Genomic DNA, 16405 nt, shown 5'->3' with positions numbered 1-16405 from the left:
GACCATGGTCGAAAATTATGTGTTACTCCAAATGAGAATAAATGGGATCATACCATAGATAATTGAGGGGACCAATGCATGGGATATAAAGTATTTAGGAGCTGCCTCTGTCCATTAGTAGTACAGGGGGCAGTCCTGGGTTAAATTTCTCTGTTTCTAATCCATAGATGCAAGTTGTTTGAATATGGATATGTGGATGGGGAGTCTGTACCAGAGGAATGGTTTCCTCTGAGATATCTCTTCCTCAAACCTGTTCTGTTGATCAGTATTGGTTTGGTGGATGCCTTGTATGTCTAACACAGGTCACCTCTTAGCAGTGTGTAGGTTACAGAGTGTAGTCACAGGACGTTAATTCTGTCCGTGTAGGACATGTTGCTTAGGTCTTGTATCCTTTTAGCAAGGTATCTCTGTAAGCATTGCAGTTGAGGCATGTCAAGACAAATGCTTTCAAAGGGGCATTGTACTGCATGATTGACCTAATGAGGGCCGAGTAAAGGGTGGCAATGACATCCCTTGATCTGTACACAATCCTTTTGTTTATAAGTTGTGCAATATAGAACTTTTTTATAGCAGTGGACACATGTTGGTCAAAAGTTAGGTCATGGTTCACATAAGTTCTCACATCCCAAACTGAGCAATCTCTTGGAGGCATGTCATCAGTGTGGTAATTCCCGGGGTAGATGACTTCCCAAAGGATACAATACAGCATTTTTGACGTTTAGTTTCTGTCTATGATTTTGGCACCAGTTATTTAGTTGGGGCAAACCTTCCTGCAGGATGACAGTTATTTGAGGATTCAGTGTCTGTACCTAGCTTGCAGTCATCCAGAGCCATTTGATATGGGCTTTTACTCTAGAAAAGTAGATGCCAAACAGGAGAGGTCCCAGCACAGAACCATGAGAGACTCTACTTGTCTTTGTGGAGGTCATTTTCTCTGTTTTGCTTTCCTGTATCCTTCCTGTGAGCCGTTTGGCAGTCCATTGGGTAACCTGGGGTTTATTTTAGCCTTTCTACTATGCCTTGAGTTGGGGAACTGTCAAAAGCTTTGAGCAGGGTGAGGCATGCAGTGTGCATTGTTTTGCCTTCATCTATTGCTTTGGTGACCTTTTGAAAAAAAAAAAAAAGTCCACCAGGTTAAGTAAGTATGACCTCCCTTGTCTAATCCATACTGAGACTGGTCCAATGTTTGTAAGTTCCCTTTGTCCTAAATGATTAGTTCCATGATAAGTCTTTCCATGACTTTCAATTTGTTTTTTGTTTTTTTTTTTCCATAGTGGCAGCAGCCCTCCGAGTTCTGAGAGGAGAGTGCTGCAGTCCATCTCGCAGAAAAGGATTTCTGGCTGTAGCTGTCTTGGGAAGTGCTTTTATAATTTACAGCCTATTCACTACTAAAGCATTGAATTACCTGGCCTCTCTGACATGTTTTCAGCATTCTGTAGCAGAACTGGCATATGAGCTACAGCACAATGGCACTAAGTATACAGAACCAACTAATATTGCCAACAACCTGGCAGATAGGTTCAGTGCTAACTTTATCCCCTTCTCACCTTCCAAAGGGCCTATCTTAATATGGGAACACTTCAAAGCCCCTGTAGTCACGATGAACAAGTAAAGGCCGCACTCTCCAAAGCCAAAAACACAGCATCCATGGGACCAGACAACATCCCAGGCTGCGTACTGCACGAACTATAGAACAAACTGGCACCCCACCCAAGTACCATGTTCAATCATAGCCTCACCTCAGGCTATGTACCTACTGAATGGCGCACAGCGGTTATCCCACTCCACGAAGGGGGTGCCACCACGGACCCTGGCAACTACCGCCCCATTAGCCTGATGAGCCTGGTCTGCAAGGCCATGGAACGCATCCTCTTGGAGCTTATAAACACATAAGTAACCTCCAGACCCTGGACCCAACTCAGTTTGTGTTTGTAAAAGGTAGATCATGTCTACTGAAACCTGATTGACTTCTTTCAGTCACTGGAGCCATAGACGAGGGCAAGGTAGTGCACGCAGACTATTTTTACCTCGCCAAGGCTTTCGATACCATCACCCACTCTGGAATTATAGATAAACTCACTAAACTGGACATAAATCCCAATGTCACAAGATGGGTGGTCACCTGGCTCACTGAGAGAACCCACACAGTAGAAGTAGCTGAGTTCGGTCCTGGGTCCTCTTCTGTTCGGCATCTACTCCTCTGAAGTGCAGGCCAGCACAGAAGGTCTTTGGCTAACAAATTTCGCAGATGACTGCAAACTGGGAGCCATAATAGAATCACCTAATGATGTAGACATTCTACAAAAGAGCCTCCCAGAGACACATGCTTAGTGTCAGTCATGGCCTCAAGCTCAACGCTAAGAAGTGCATTGTCATCCCATTTGGGAAAAAATCGGTACCCATGAACTACCACATAGGATGTAGCTCACTAAACACTGAAAGTGTGATAAGAGAACTCTGGGCACAGGTGGACAATAGTCTCCTTTGATAACCACATCACCACAGTAGTCAGGAAATCCTTGTACGTGGCACACCTTTTTTTCCAGAGGAGAACCCTTTTGTAATGTCATTGTTCCTCTACTCATCCCTCATCACACCCATTATAGAGTACAATGCCCTGTTTGGCATGCATCTCCCAAGACGCCTACAATTGGAAAGGTCACAGAAAAATACCTCACTAAGGGGATTACCGGCCTCAAACAGATGCCATATGCAGACAGTCTCAAAAAACTCCAGCTCTACTCCGTTGCATATCACCTTCTCAGAGGCGATCTCTGCCTAACATACAAAGCTATGTCAAACCCAGAGCTGTTGGATATGCTGCACTTAAAGAAATCCCAATCTCTCTGAACCACGTGCTCCAGGGACCTAAACCTTGTCACCTCAATAAACAGAACATGTTGGAGAGAGAGATTCCTGTCCCAGAGACTTCCCATACTCTGGAACAAACTACCCATTCATGTCAAGCAAAGCTCCTCGTTTGCTCTCTTTAAGAAAAATCTTGACGACTGGATGGGAAATAGAAAATTCACCCTGGGGATCACTTCTGTGGTACTGCTCGACAGGGGCACAGGAAATTAATTTTCTTGGGTAGCGAAAGCCAGGGAACTCTCTTGGCTAGGCTTATATTGGCCCCAAGGCCGATAACCTAGTACCTACCTATGAACATATAATGAAATCGGCTGCCTGTTTTTATACCCCTGACGACCTGACGTCAGTCCTGGAGCAATAGCATCTGATGCAGAAATACTAAGTCTCTAGTATTCGGGCCGACTAAGGGCTACCCGCAAGCAGATAACCCAAGTGTGATGACTGTAACAGTGAATACACTCTAACATCTACATTTATGGTAAGTGTACACAACTGTACTTTTCTAACCTGCCATAAGTGCACACACTGCAGATAAGCATGAGAGGAAGAAAAAAAGAGAAAATTCATTGTGGCATTCAGTTTGGCATTATTGTAATAGCTTCCTTTAGCTTGACATTACCCCTGGCTTCACATTCTTTTCATACAAGAACCTCAGGTGAGTCTTCTGGAGGCATCCCTCAAGAAACATTGCTTGATAAATATCCCAATACCTTGTAGCCATGCCAAGTAGAGGACTTTCTCTGTGTTTGTGTGTGTGCGTGTGCATTTGCAGTTGACCTTGATCATCGTGCTGGGGGTTCCTTGCTGAAAAGATAAAGCTGTTAAGGGAAAACTCCATACCTATCTGTCCAGAGGCTGTTATTGGTCCAGTGGCAGTAAAACCAGCATGGTATGCTGGAGGTCTTTAAGTCCCAAATGAGAGCTGCTGTTCTCCTTTCACTTCTATGACTTTGCACAAGGATGTTAATGCTAGTATGGGGCACGTAGGTGTGAATGTTATAGATCACATTAGAGCTCACTGAATTGGAAGAGCAGAGCAAGTTTCTGGGGGACTTTATTGGCAGCATGGGGAAGAGAGTTTGGGTGACTTGTGGCAAGGTTACAGGTAAGCCTGTGAAAAGATTTTGTAGATATTCTAGGAGTTGAAGTTGAGCGGTCACAGGAGTTTAGTTGTGGAGGACAGGAGTGGATTGCTTGACCTATTAACCTTAGATGGCTTGTAATATATTGTAGTTGTGTTAAACTAACGATCGGCAAGGTTCGGGAAATTGGGGTTGAGCAACTACATAACTAGATAAGGTGATTTTATTACAAGGATATAAGGTAGGAGTTAGATTGTTGCAAACTCTTAGATCTCGATGGCTGATGTAGAGACCAGAAATGATGTAAGGAAATTTCTAAAGAACTGTGGATTGGACTGCTAGAAAGGCAGTGTAGTAAAGAGGAATTGGAGACAGCAGGTGGCTAGGAAGGGAGTACAGCTGTTTGGGACAAAGAACGGAGGAGTTGGGAGAGGGTTTTTTTGTCTTGGATGGGACTTGTGTAGTAGTTTGAAGAAATTTAACACATTTTTGCTGCTTGTTGAAATATTTGCACATATGATCAGAGAATGTAAAGCTGTGATGTGTCACTTGTGTCACTGTTGAAAGTTAATAAAAGGATCAATATATTTAAACTTATTTTGATCCGAGTGTTCTAATCTTCTGCAGAAGGCATTCTTGAATTTCTTGGAAGTTTCCACATAATGCTACATTCCTGCATGATGTTTCACTTTAGTTAGTTTAGGGGAAGAAGCAGTAGAAACAAGTACTTATTTTCAGTGTGACTTTGGAGCTGTGTTGGTCAGATGACTTATTTACAGTTGTACAGTTTTCCATCTTCACTATAAATAGTTTGTGTGCTGCTGTAGTGGTAACGCATAACCCTAACAAGTAAATTTTAATGCTTTGGTTGGGAATGTCCTGCTGGCATAGGAGGGGAATCATTCTGGGATTGTTGGAAAGAAGTCCTGTTTAGTTGGTATTCATTTTCTCACTTAGCTTTTGAGCAGGAATAGTTTGCATTGCAGAAAGAGGGGTGTGTAAGTGATATGGTGTACGATCCTTCATAGTGCATCTCTTAACCTGTACTGATTTTCTGTTATGCAGACGCTTTGCCCTTCTACTGGCCAAGAAAGATTTTTGCACGCCTGAAATGAAGAAAGATCTTTTGAAGAAGGTGAAAAGTGCAATTTCTGCCACTGCAGAGAGATTCTCTGGATATATGCAAAATGTGAGTACTGTGCAAGCCTGAGACAGGGTTGAAGCAGAGGAACCTTGAAATGGTTTAAATTCTAGTTGTCACAGAATGAGTTTGCTCACTGGATGACCCATTTGTAACTTCAGAAAAGCTTTTTTTACTATGCTTCACTGAATCTAATTAACATGGTAACTAACCGTAAACAGATATTCATTGTAGTATAAAATGAAATATTTCAGTTTAGGTGTCTGAACTCGAATTTTTCATTTATTGCTTCTTGAATGGTTCATTTATTGTATTTTGAATGCATAGTTATATTTACAGTTCATTGTATTATTCATTACTAGTCAACACTCCTTAGGATAGCCTGCTGTGAGGGTAGCCAGTGGCTGGCTAGACTTTCTGAGCTCTTCTCTTTCCCCACTAAATCAACCAAAAGCCCTCCAACCCAGGTATGAGCATGTTGGTGGTATAAAAAGTGCATCAGCCAGTACCATCTTAAGATCTGTCTTGCCATGTAGTTAAGTGTTGCATTGTATGCCTTTGCGGGTAATCTAGCTAATGTCTGATTTTTGCTTCTGATTCTGGCCTGGAAGAAATTACTTTGAAAGGCTATAATTGTATAATGTGTGAAAAGCAAATTCCATATGTAGATTTGCATGGTAAGTGTCTGTTTTGCCTCAGCCCAGAGCATGACATGGGCTAGTGTCCCCACTTTTTGCACTCTGAAGATAATCTGATGTCAGCAAAATTCCACAAAGTTCATTTTGCAAAAAAGATGCGTGCCTGGTTTCAAACCCCCCACACATACTGTAGAGTGGTTTTTCACCAAGGCTTCTGGCATGACCACTTTGCAGGTACCCACCCCTTTGGGATTTATCATAGCTTCCTGGACCCGTGTGTCTGAGGTTTTCTCCTTCAGTAGAATGCCGGTCGGCGTCAGAGGTATGTGTTGTGATTTGAGAAGGGGAAGGTCGGATCCCCACAATTTTCTTCATGAGGAGCTCCAAGGAGCAAATTGAGGTCTTTGTAATGCACTGCCTGTGACCCAAGGCCACAAGGTGTCAATTTCTGAAACTGTGAGGGCACAGATCACCCAAAGCCAAACATGCACTGCTTAGCTTACCTTGGTCTAGGCCTCGTGATGCCTCAGCCCAGTACACTTTTGACCTTCTACAGATTTAGTCCAGCTGTCCAAAATCTTCCTCCTTATTTAAATCTAGAAGGTGTGATCTAAAGAAATGCATGATATGAGACCCCAAATTTATTTATTTAAAATTTGTTTACCGGGAAGGTCTGACTTGGAATGAAGCTAATTTTCAGCAGTGGCCTAAGGAGAAATGCTCCAGACACATATGTCTATAACGTGGGAGGAAACCGGAGTACCCAAAGAAAATGCACACGAACGCAGGGAGGACATACAGTCTCCGCACAGAAGGCACTCCAGCTGAGAATCTAACCGGAGAACCTCTTTCTATGAGGCGACAACGCTACCGCTGCATCAGTGCGCCTTCCAATGAGATTCCTCCCTGAAGTTCTACAAGTTCCATGATTCCAAAGCCAGTGAGCTGGTGTATGTAGGTAAGTTTTCACTGAGTGAGATCCTGGATTCTGACACAGAATACCTCTTGTCCTCTGCTTCTCCACCATAGGACTGCCTTTAGATATGGCATTTACAGGATGAAGGAAATTTTCTAGTAAAAAATATAAGGAATACTTCTGAAGATCAGTGGAGATGCAGGATTTACATGGGTTTAACAGTTGTCGCCCCCCCCCCCCCCCCCCAAGATGCTAGATGTCCTGGAGTATATTTTTCATAATAGATTATTGGAGCCTGATTCCCTTTCTCCTGCTTCCAGGAAGTATGATTTTTGTAGGGCCAAGGACTCCCACGGGTACCTTTATAGGAATCTTTTGACAGATCAAGATCGATCCTAATAAGGGAGCAGCTTCCGCCCCTAACAAGATCTGTATACCAAAAGATGAAAGAGCAAAACTCTGGCTAGATCTAATAAGGTGTGTACTGCTGCTGTCCCTTCTTTGAGCCTTGTACTGCTAATCCCACATACTTTCACACCAGCAAACCATGTTTAGAAAATGATGCCTAAGGTGGAGGGGTTTGAAAATAAAGTTGTGCGATATGAGTTGCTTGATTGTGACCTTTCCTTCTAAGTTGCAAAACAGTCTAAGAAATGTAGCTGTAATGTACTTTAATGTATAATGCAGCTACCAGGTTAGTTATTAGGAGCAATGCTTGACTGAGATGCTCTGATGGATCAGCTATGATTCAGCCAAATTGCCCTCAGATCATCAACCTTTTCCCCCACTCCTTCCAACCCTGAATCTTCCACCCTCACAAACACTTGGAGGGGATATTTCAGTTTTTTGTAAAAAAGATGTGAAGAAATTACACAAGACTAATAGGTGCTCAGAATCATAATAAATACAGTACATTCTTCAGCTCAGATGCATTCCCCTAGCATCCAAAGGTCAGTGGAACCTCCTTCCACAGGAGTTGTAGAAAAGGTTCCCCTGGGGAGGAGAGTCAAGAATTTTTATGAAGGTTCTTTCTTATTTTCTAAGGAAAGAAGGCACATTTTGGATCTGTTCTAGTTAAAAATATTCCTAAAGGTCTCCGCATTTAAGATGCTTGCCCTGCAAAGGCTGCTGCCCATCATTTCTTCTGGGGGCTTCTGAGATATGAAGGACACCTACTTAAATATTCTAGTATCCAAAAACAGAAGGTTCCTAAGGTTTGCAGCAAGGAGGAGATCACTACAGTTCAACACCTTGGCATTTTGGTGTGCCCATTGCACCCAGAGTATTTACAAAGTGTCTGGCTGCAGTGACCGCCTATTGTTGAAGAAGGAACATTAGAATTTACCTTTAGTTTAAATGATTGCCTAACCCTTGCAGTGTCCTACCAGGGTGCTACAACATTTGTCACTAATGCTAATATAGTTTCATAGTATGCTTCTGGGACCTGGGCTGACTGTCAGCGGAGGAACATCATCTTTTGAATCTCTCTCTCAAAAAAAAAAAAACAAATTTTTTCACCAGCCTGTGCTTGAACACCTCTGTGCACATCTTTCTCCCCATGAGAAACCTGAAATACACTGTCTAGTACTTTAGCTGTGCCATATAGAAAGTAGATATCACAGCCAGGGAATTCCTTGGGCTGTTTGGGGACGTCCCAGCATGCATTCTGGTGGTCCCCTTATCGCACCTGCACACAAGAAAAATGTAGTGGTACTTAATGAGCAGGTTGTCTGAGCACACGCATAAATACACACACATACTCTCTGTTAATGGAGGCCAACAGTGGTGCATCGATGTGCCCGTTATCAGAGTGTAAACCTTCATTTTATATTCTATCTGTCCCTTCTGATGACTTCTTCATTGCCTAGGTAGTAGATGCCTAAACAGTTGCTGGAAAGCATTGTCCAACAGTTTAAATCTGATGCAAATGCCAGGCAAATCCTCAAGCCCTAACACTTTCCACCCCCACCCCCCCCACGTTTGACTGGCTTTGTACTGTGTCATTTAACCATGTTACCACCCCTCCTTCGTAAGACTTGTACATTTTACTTTGTGGTGTTCATCTGTGTTGTCTGGTATTACTTTCCCCCCATACTAGCTTAGGAGAATTGGCAGGGCTTAATTATTAAAATCCTGTATGACCTCCCTTTTTTCTCTTAAGATATTTCTGTTATAACTAAATATGAACAGATTGTAATTCCTGTTCCTGATTAACACCATGGATCTGATGTCCATTTCATTATGCATCACAGATGGGTCTTCGGAACCGTCCTGTGATCCGACCTGGCCATTTCTTCTAGACATAGGGTCTTTTTCCTGCCACTTGAGTTGTTTCTGGCGTCTGGTTCTTTCCTGCCTTCCTTCTCCCTCCCTTTTCCCCGATGTCCTTCAGGGATGCATTTGCAGTCATCACATATGGGTTGTCCTGCCTCAGGCAGCCCTTCGGTCGGCCGGATTCCAAAGTCTGGGACCGGCGTCGGCTGATGTCACCCTTTCCCCGACGTCAGAGCGCTTGGGGTATAAAAGTGTCAGCCGACACCATCTTCCTCAGTCTTTCTTGCCGCGTGGTGCCCGAAGCAGAAGCAGTTCGCAAGTGCCGGTCGGCCAGCTCCTGTAATTCAGCTAAACCGAAGACTTCAAAAGCTAAGTACCCCGTTGGGGACTCTTTCTTGCCTCAGCCGATGTCAGATAAAATTAATAATTGTTTAACTTGTGGGAAACAAATACCTCATAAGGATTTCCACTCTTACTGCCTACCTTGCCTAGGCCCAGACCACGACGTCTCGGCCTGTTCCACCTGTGCTTCCTTCAACCGACGTACTCTTAGACGTCGGGCTGAGTTCGCAGAGGAATTTTTTGGGGCTAGTTTTGCTTACAATATGCAGTCGGAGACTCCGACTTCACATTTAATAAAGAAACGGAAGGACAAGGACCGACACACGCGGGCCGCGGTTTCGGCTGAAACCACGGCCAGGCCTACCTCGAGTGTCTCGGTCTCGGCTGAAACAAAGTCCTTGGTACTTCCGTCCACCGAAACCGTACAACCGACAACCTCGGCCCCGGAGGCCACTTCTGTATCGGTTATTGAATCTCCATTGGAATCGGGTGTCCAGGAACCTTCCGACACCATTCCTCTAGACAAAACTACTCCAGCACGTGGTGCAGCCAGGCCTCCTGCATCCATGTCTATTCAGGCATTCACCAGGGCTAAAGCTGCTAAACGCTCAAAATCTATGCCTTCCAGGGTTATCTCTCAGGGACCCACTACAGGTTCTCAGATCCTTAGTCTAGCAGAGGACCTTATTTCATTAATTAGGGGCTCACAGCCTCATCCGGACAGGGGCTCTCAACCTCCTACAGAAAAAAGGCCCAGGGTTGAGCCCTCTGATCCCCACTCCTCAGATGAGGCCTCTGATGGCTCTGCCCTCTCGGACTACCAGGAGGAGGCGTTTTCGGCCTACGAGGATTCTGATGCAGAGGAATCCATTCCTTCGGCCTCCCCTCCTGAAGAGCTGTCCTTTGGTGAAACTCTGCACACTATGAGGGAGCATTTCCAATGGCAGGGCCAGGAATTCTCTGATTCCAGGAAGAGATTAAGGACCTTCTTGCATTTGCCTCAGCATAGACCTTTGGCTATTCCCCCTGTTTTGAATGTCATTGATGATGTGTACTCTGAGTCTAGCACAACCCCTGACACACTCCCTCCGGCTCCTGCCAAACCAGATAGGTATTACAGGGTCCTGGAGTCACATCTTTTCCTTTACAAGGCCCACTCTGCTGATCCAGAAACTATTTCCCAGGGGCCTAAAGGGGTTGCAGCTGTCACTAGAAAAAATCCACTCCCCTCTGAAAGGGAGTCCAGGGCTTTAGAGCGATGGGGTAAAAAAGTGTATACTTCTGCTACCCTTTCTATGAGGGCTTTAAATTGTCAATTTCATATGATACAGTACCAAGAGTATTTGTTAGATGAATTGCATAAAAAACTGTCTTCACCTGAACCCCTAGATCGCAAATCACTTCAGGATCTGGTACATAATTCTCAACAGGTTAGCAGCCATTTCTTGCAGTGTGGTTATGATGCATTGGAAGCTTCATGTAGGTCAGCTATGACAGGTGCAGTCATACGTAGGCATACTTGGCTGAAGGAACAATCTCTGCCAGACCATGTTAAAGCAAAGCTTCTGGATGCTCCACTGGAAAAGCAAAAGATGTCCTTCAAGAATGCAACTGCAGTCATAACATATGGGTTGTCCTGCCTCAGGCAGCCCTCGGTCGGCCGGATTCCAAAGTCTGGGTCCGGCGTCGGCTGGTGTTGCCTCCTCTCCGACGTCAGAATGGCTGGAGTATAAAGGCATCGGCCGACGCCATCTTCTTCAGTCTTTCTTGCGGCGGTGCCTGAAGCAGAAGCAGTTCGCAAGTGCCGGTCGGTCAGCTCCTGTGTTTTCAGTACCGAAGTCATCTAAAAGCTAAGTACCCCGTTGAGGAACATTTTTTCTTGCCTCAACTGATGTTAGAACAAATTGAGAAAGTTAATAATTGTTTGTCTTGTGGTAAACAAATACCTCATAAGGACTTCCATTCTTATTGCCTTCCTTGCCTGGGCCCAGACCACGACGTCTCGGCCTGTGCTGCCTGTGCTTGATTTAATGAGCGCACTCTCAGGCGCCGGGCAGAATTTGCCGAAGACTTTTTCGGTGATTCTTTTGCTTATATCATGCCGTCGGATCAACCGACAACTCAATCTTCCAAAAAACGTAAGGACCGGGACCGACATCCTCGGCCCGCGTCCTCCACCGATACTCCTCCTAAACCCTGTGCGAGTGCTTCGGTCCCTTCGGAAGCGGTAATCCAACCGCTCCAGGCCGACGACATAGCTGTAACTCGTCCTTCGGTCTCGGAGGCTACTCCAGTGCCGGTTGTTGACTTTCCTCCAGAAACCGAGGTTCTGGATCTACCCGACACCATTCCTGTGGACAAGGTTACTCCAGCACGTGGGGCAGCTAGGCCTCCTGTAGCCATGTCCATCAAGGCCTTTGCACGTGCTAAGGCCGCCAGCCAGGCCAAGGCCCATCCTAAACCTACTGCTCAGGCCCCTTCTTCTGATAAACAGATCATGTCTCTTGCTGCAGATCTTATTTCTCTTATTAGAGGGTCTCAGCCTCATCCAGACAGAGGTTCTCAGCCGCCTGCAGAGAAAAGGCCCAGAACTGAGCAGGCAGACAACCTCTCTTCAGATGAAGCCTCTGGGGATTCTGAGCATTCTGATACCCAAGAAGAATCCTTCCAGGCCTATGAGGACTCTGATGCTGAGGAATCAATTCCCTCTGCCTCTCCTCCAGAGGATTTTTCGTTCGGTGAAGTCCTACACTCCATGAGGGAGCATTTTAAATGGCAGGGTCAGGAATTCTCTGACTCCAGGAAAAGGCTACGTACCTTCCTCAAGCTTCCCCAGCACAGACCTTTAGCTATCCCTCCAGTTATGGATGTCCTGGATGATGTTTTCTCCGACTCCAGTGCTAACCCTGATTCTCTCCCTCCTGCTCCTGTCAAGCTGGCTCCACTGCTCAGGAGGTCTTAAAGAAATCTGAAGAAAAGGCAAAATCTGTACAAACAGTCAAAGATTTTATGCAAGTCCAACCACCAAGATTCAGCAGAAATTGGCCTTCCAAGAACTGGTCCTTTCCAGACACAGAGAGATTTCAGAGAGGCAAGAACAGGCGTGCCAGAGGTAGAGGGCAGGCTCGAGGCTCCTACAGAGGACGTCAATGGCAGCCTCCCAACCAGAGAGGTAGTGCAGGGCCTACAACTGCTGCACAAGGACAGACTCAATGACTTTACTTTGACACCGCCAACCAGGGCTCAATTGGAAGCACCTTTGGGCGGAAAGCTTTCCTTATTCTCAGAAAATTGGCACATTATTACAAGGGACAAATGGACACTACAAATAATAGACAAAGGATACAGGTTCCATTTCCACACATTACCGAAAAGAAAAGGCATGCCGGACCTGCCACCAAATCAAAGGGCAGAGGCTTTGAAACAAATCTCCAACTTAATGCAAATGAAAGCAATAGAAAAGGTTCCTCTCTCAGAACAAGGCCAAGGATTTTATTCCAGACTCTTCCTTGTTCCAAGAAAAGAAAAGCCATGGAGGCCTATTCTCGACTTGTCCACACTGAATACTTATCTCATTGTGCCAAAATTCAAAATGCTGACTCTACAGCAACTCCTTCCCATGCTGGGCAAGGGGTCTTGGCTGGTAACTCTGGACCTCAAGGAGGCATACCTGCATGTCCCTATCAGACAAAGCTGCAGAAGACACCTCAGATTTCTTGCAGGTTCAGAGCATTATCAATTCTCAGCATTGCCCTTTGGCTTATCTACTGCGCCCAGAGTATTCACGAAATGCCTGGCATCAGTAATTGCACACTGCAGACTTCAGGGGATGCAAATATACCCGTATCTGGACGACTGCCTTATACAAGCGGACAGCCAATAAACTTTGGTAAAACACTTGAATTATGCCATCCACCTTCAGGCCTTGGGATATACAGTCAACATTCACAAGTCAAGACTTGTACCATCCCAAAGAATAACTTTTCTGGGTGCGAATTTAGACACAACCACCCAAATGGCTTTCCTCACAGAAGAAAAACAGTCAACTACAGGATTACTTCAAAAACCTGCCAAGACAAACTCAGCTGACTGCAAGGAAAATCCTGCAGGCCCTGGGTTACATGGCTTCTTGCATTCTTCTGATTCCTCAAGCAAGGCTACATATGAGGAAACTACAATGGTACCTAAGGAGTTTATGGACTCAGCACAGTCACAGCTTGGAAACTTTGATACCACTCATCCCATGCCTTCAAAGGGAATTTCTGTGGTGGGCTCAAGCAAGCCAGTCAAACAGAGGTCTGCCCTTCAGCAAACCAATAGCCAGCCAAACCATTACAACGGACGCTTCAGACCATGGATGGGGAGCGCACATGGAGGGAAGGTGCATTCAAGGACTATGGTCACAAAAAGAGCTATGCATGCACATAAACCAAAAGGAAATGCTGGCAGTGATGCATGCAATCGAGGCCTTCAAGCTATTTCTACATTGAGGCCACCTGCTAATAAGGACAGACAACACCACAGTTATGTGGTACATAAGCAAGGAGGTACCCATTCCTACCCTCTTTGCAGACTGGCAATGAATCTATGGGAACTTTCCTTGACGCTCAATATAGAGCTGCAATCCCAGTTTGTGCCAGGAAAGGACAATATACTGGCGGACACCTTAAGCAGGAACACCATGGATGCACACGAATGGATGCTGCACCCAGATATCTTCCAACACATAACACAATCATGAGGGAGACCGGACATAGAGCTCTTTGCCTCCCCACACAATCATCAGCTGAAGAAATTCTGCTCAAGGACATACCACCCACAAGCATGGAAAGTGGACGCCCTCTCTTTCAGCTGGAGAACTCTAACAGTGTATGCATTCCCACCTCTTCCATTAATGACCAAGGTCTTACTGAAGATCAGGGCAGAGCAGCCAAGAGTGATTCTGATAGCTCCGGACTGGCCAAGACAGCACTGGTACCCATTGCTAAAGAGTATGTCACGGACGAAACCATGGCTTCTTCCACAATGGCCGCTTCTCCTGACACAGCACAATTACAAAACTCTGCATTCCAACCTGAAAACATTGCAACTAACTGCCTGGAAAATACCTTGATTCATCACCAGGATAAGCTATCCGAGAGAGTGAAGGATATCATCATGGAAGCTCGCAGGCCTTCCAAAAGAAAGGCATACTCAGCAAAATGGAAAAGATTTCACACCTGGAGCACCTCAAAGGGCCTAGAAGCAAAAGTTATGAACATGGCACATATCCTGGAATATTTGGCAGAAATGCTCCACAATGGCCTGTCTTACTCTTCCATTAAAATTCATGCTTCAGCAATTTCAGCAGAGTACAATACTGATCCACCTGTCTTCTCTCATCCTCTCCTAAGACAGTTTCTAAGAGGAATTAAAAACATTAATCCTCCAAGGAATCCACCAGTGCCTACTTGGGACCTTAACTTCGTGTTGGAAAAACTAACACTGCCTCCCTTTGAACCAGCAGCATCTGCAGAACTACAGTTACTGTCTTGGAAGACTGCTTTCCTTCTGGCCATAACCTCCGCAAGAAGAGTATCTGAGTTACAGGGCCCTCATGGCAGTGCAGCAATTTCTTATCTTTCATCAAGACAGAGTCTCTTTGAGAACCAATCCTTCATTTATGCCAAAGGTGGTATCCAGGGTCTCATTAAACCAAGCTATTCACCTGCCTACCTTCTTTCCAAATCCACAAAACAAAGGGGAAAAGCTTCTGCACACCCTGGACATACACAGACAGTTGCGCTACTACTTGGACAGAACTAAAAGTTACAGAAAAACTGACCAGCTGTTTGTAGCATATGCTGCTAGTGCACAAGGAAAAGCAATTTCAAAACAGACAATTTCTAAATGGATAGGAAATTGCATTTGTTTTTGTTACTCCTTTCATGGAAAATCTGTGCCAGCTAACATTAGACCAGAGCCACAGCCACCTCCACAGCCTTCTTAAGAGGGGTGGCTACCAAGGACATTTTAGAAGCTGCTACATGGAGCTCCGTGCATACATTTTCCAAGCATTACAATTTACCTTTATATTCCAGATCCAGAGCAGGCTTTGCTACGGCAGTCCTGCAGGGCATTTTAGCTACACCATCCTTTACATAGATCCTCTACCCCCAGATTGGCTATGGTATTCTACCCATATGTGATGACTGCAGATGCATCCTTGAAGGACATAGTACAGTTTTGTACCTACCATAAATGTAGATGTCCGATAGGTATGCGGGTACTTTTCCCTCTCGTAGCTAGCTGGGGTTATCTATTATGGTGTATTTGTTTATATATATATATATATATATATATATATATATATATGTATATATTTCTGTGCATGTTTGGAATCTATTGCATTTCTCCAAATTTAGCCTTCCTTAGAAGGGCACCTGGCATCTGGGGCAAGAAAAACTGAGGAAGATGGCGTCGGCTGATGCTTTTATACCCCAGGCGCTCTGACGTCGGGGAAAGGGCGACATCAGCCGACGCCGGACCCTGACTTTGGAATCCGGCCGACCGAAGGGCTGCCTGAGGCAGGACAACCCATATGTGATGACTGCAGATGCATACCTATCAGACATCTACATTTATGGTAGGTACAAAACTGTACTTTACTCTCCCTATTTAGATTTAAGGAAAAAAAAAAAGTTTCCCCTGTATTTCTTAGTTGTAGACTATTTTTATTGTGTGTGTGTGTGTGTGTGTGTGTGTGTGTGTGTGTGTGTGTGTGTGTGTGTGTGTGTGTGTGTGTGTGTGTGTGTGTGTGTGTCATGCTTGTGTGTGCTACTGCAAGAATGTCAGACAAGCCAGACAAACCTTCTGGCTTTGAGGTGTGCCGCTTGTGGGCATAAGATCCTCAAATCGGATGCCCACTAGTGGTGCGTTTGTTTGGGTCTGGGGCACTTGGAGATGCTGTGTGATATTTGCTCTGCCTTCAATCCTTGGGCTCTCGCTGACAGGCAAAATAAACTTATTCTGGAGGGCTTTTTCCGATGTCTGGAGCCCAGCCCCTATTAAGAAGCATCGCCCCTCTGTTACTCCTGGGACATGGACGTCTGCTCCAGATGAAGCACAGGAGGCTTTTGGACAGGTCATCTTTGAATCTTTC

The 16405-nt window shown here is 45.1% G+C and overlaps 1 protein-coding gene across 1 annotated transcript in view; it reads left to right on the top strand.

Annotated features, from left to right (window-relative positions):
* The window catches only part of USP37 (ubiquitin specific peptidase 37), a gene marked incomplete in the record, with an annotated part of 1580672 nt that overhangs the window by 721403 nt on the left and 842864 nt on the right, over positions 1-16405 (top strand). The window contains 1 exon segment of the mRNA XM_044075237.1: positions 5019-5142. Coding sequence (XP_043931172.1) covers positions 5019-5142 — 124 coding nt within the window.

Source organism: Protopterus annectens, chromosome 6.part0 (assembly GCF_019279795.1).
Source record: "Protopterus annectens isolate FY-2018-M chromosome 6.part0, PAN1.0, whole genome shotgun sequence".
NCBI classification, from domain to species: Eukaryota; Metazoa; Chordata; order Ceratodontiformes; family Protopteridae; genus Protopterus; species Protopterus annectens.
This window is presented reverse-complemented; position numbering and strand designations above follow the sequence as displayed.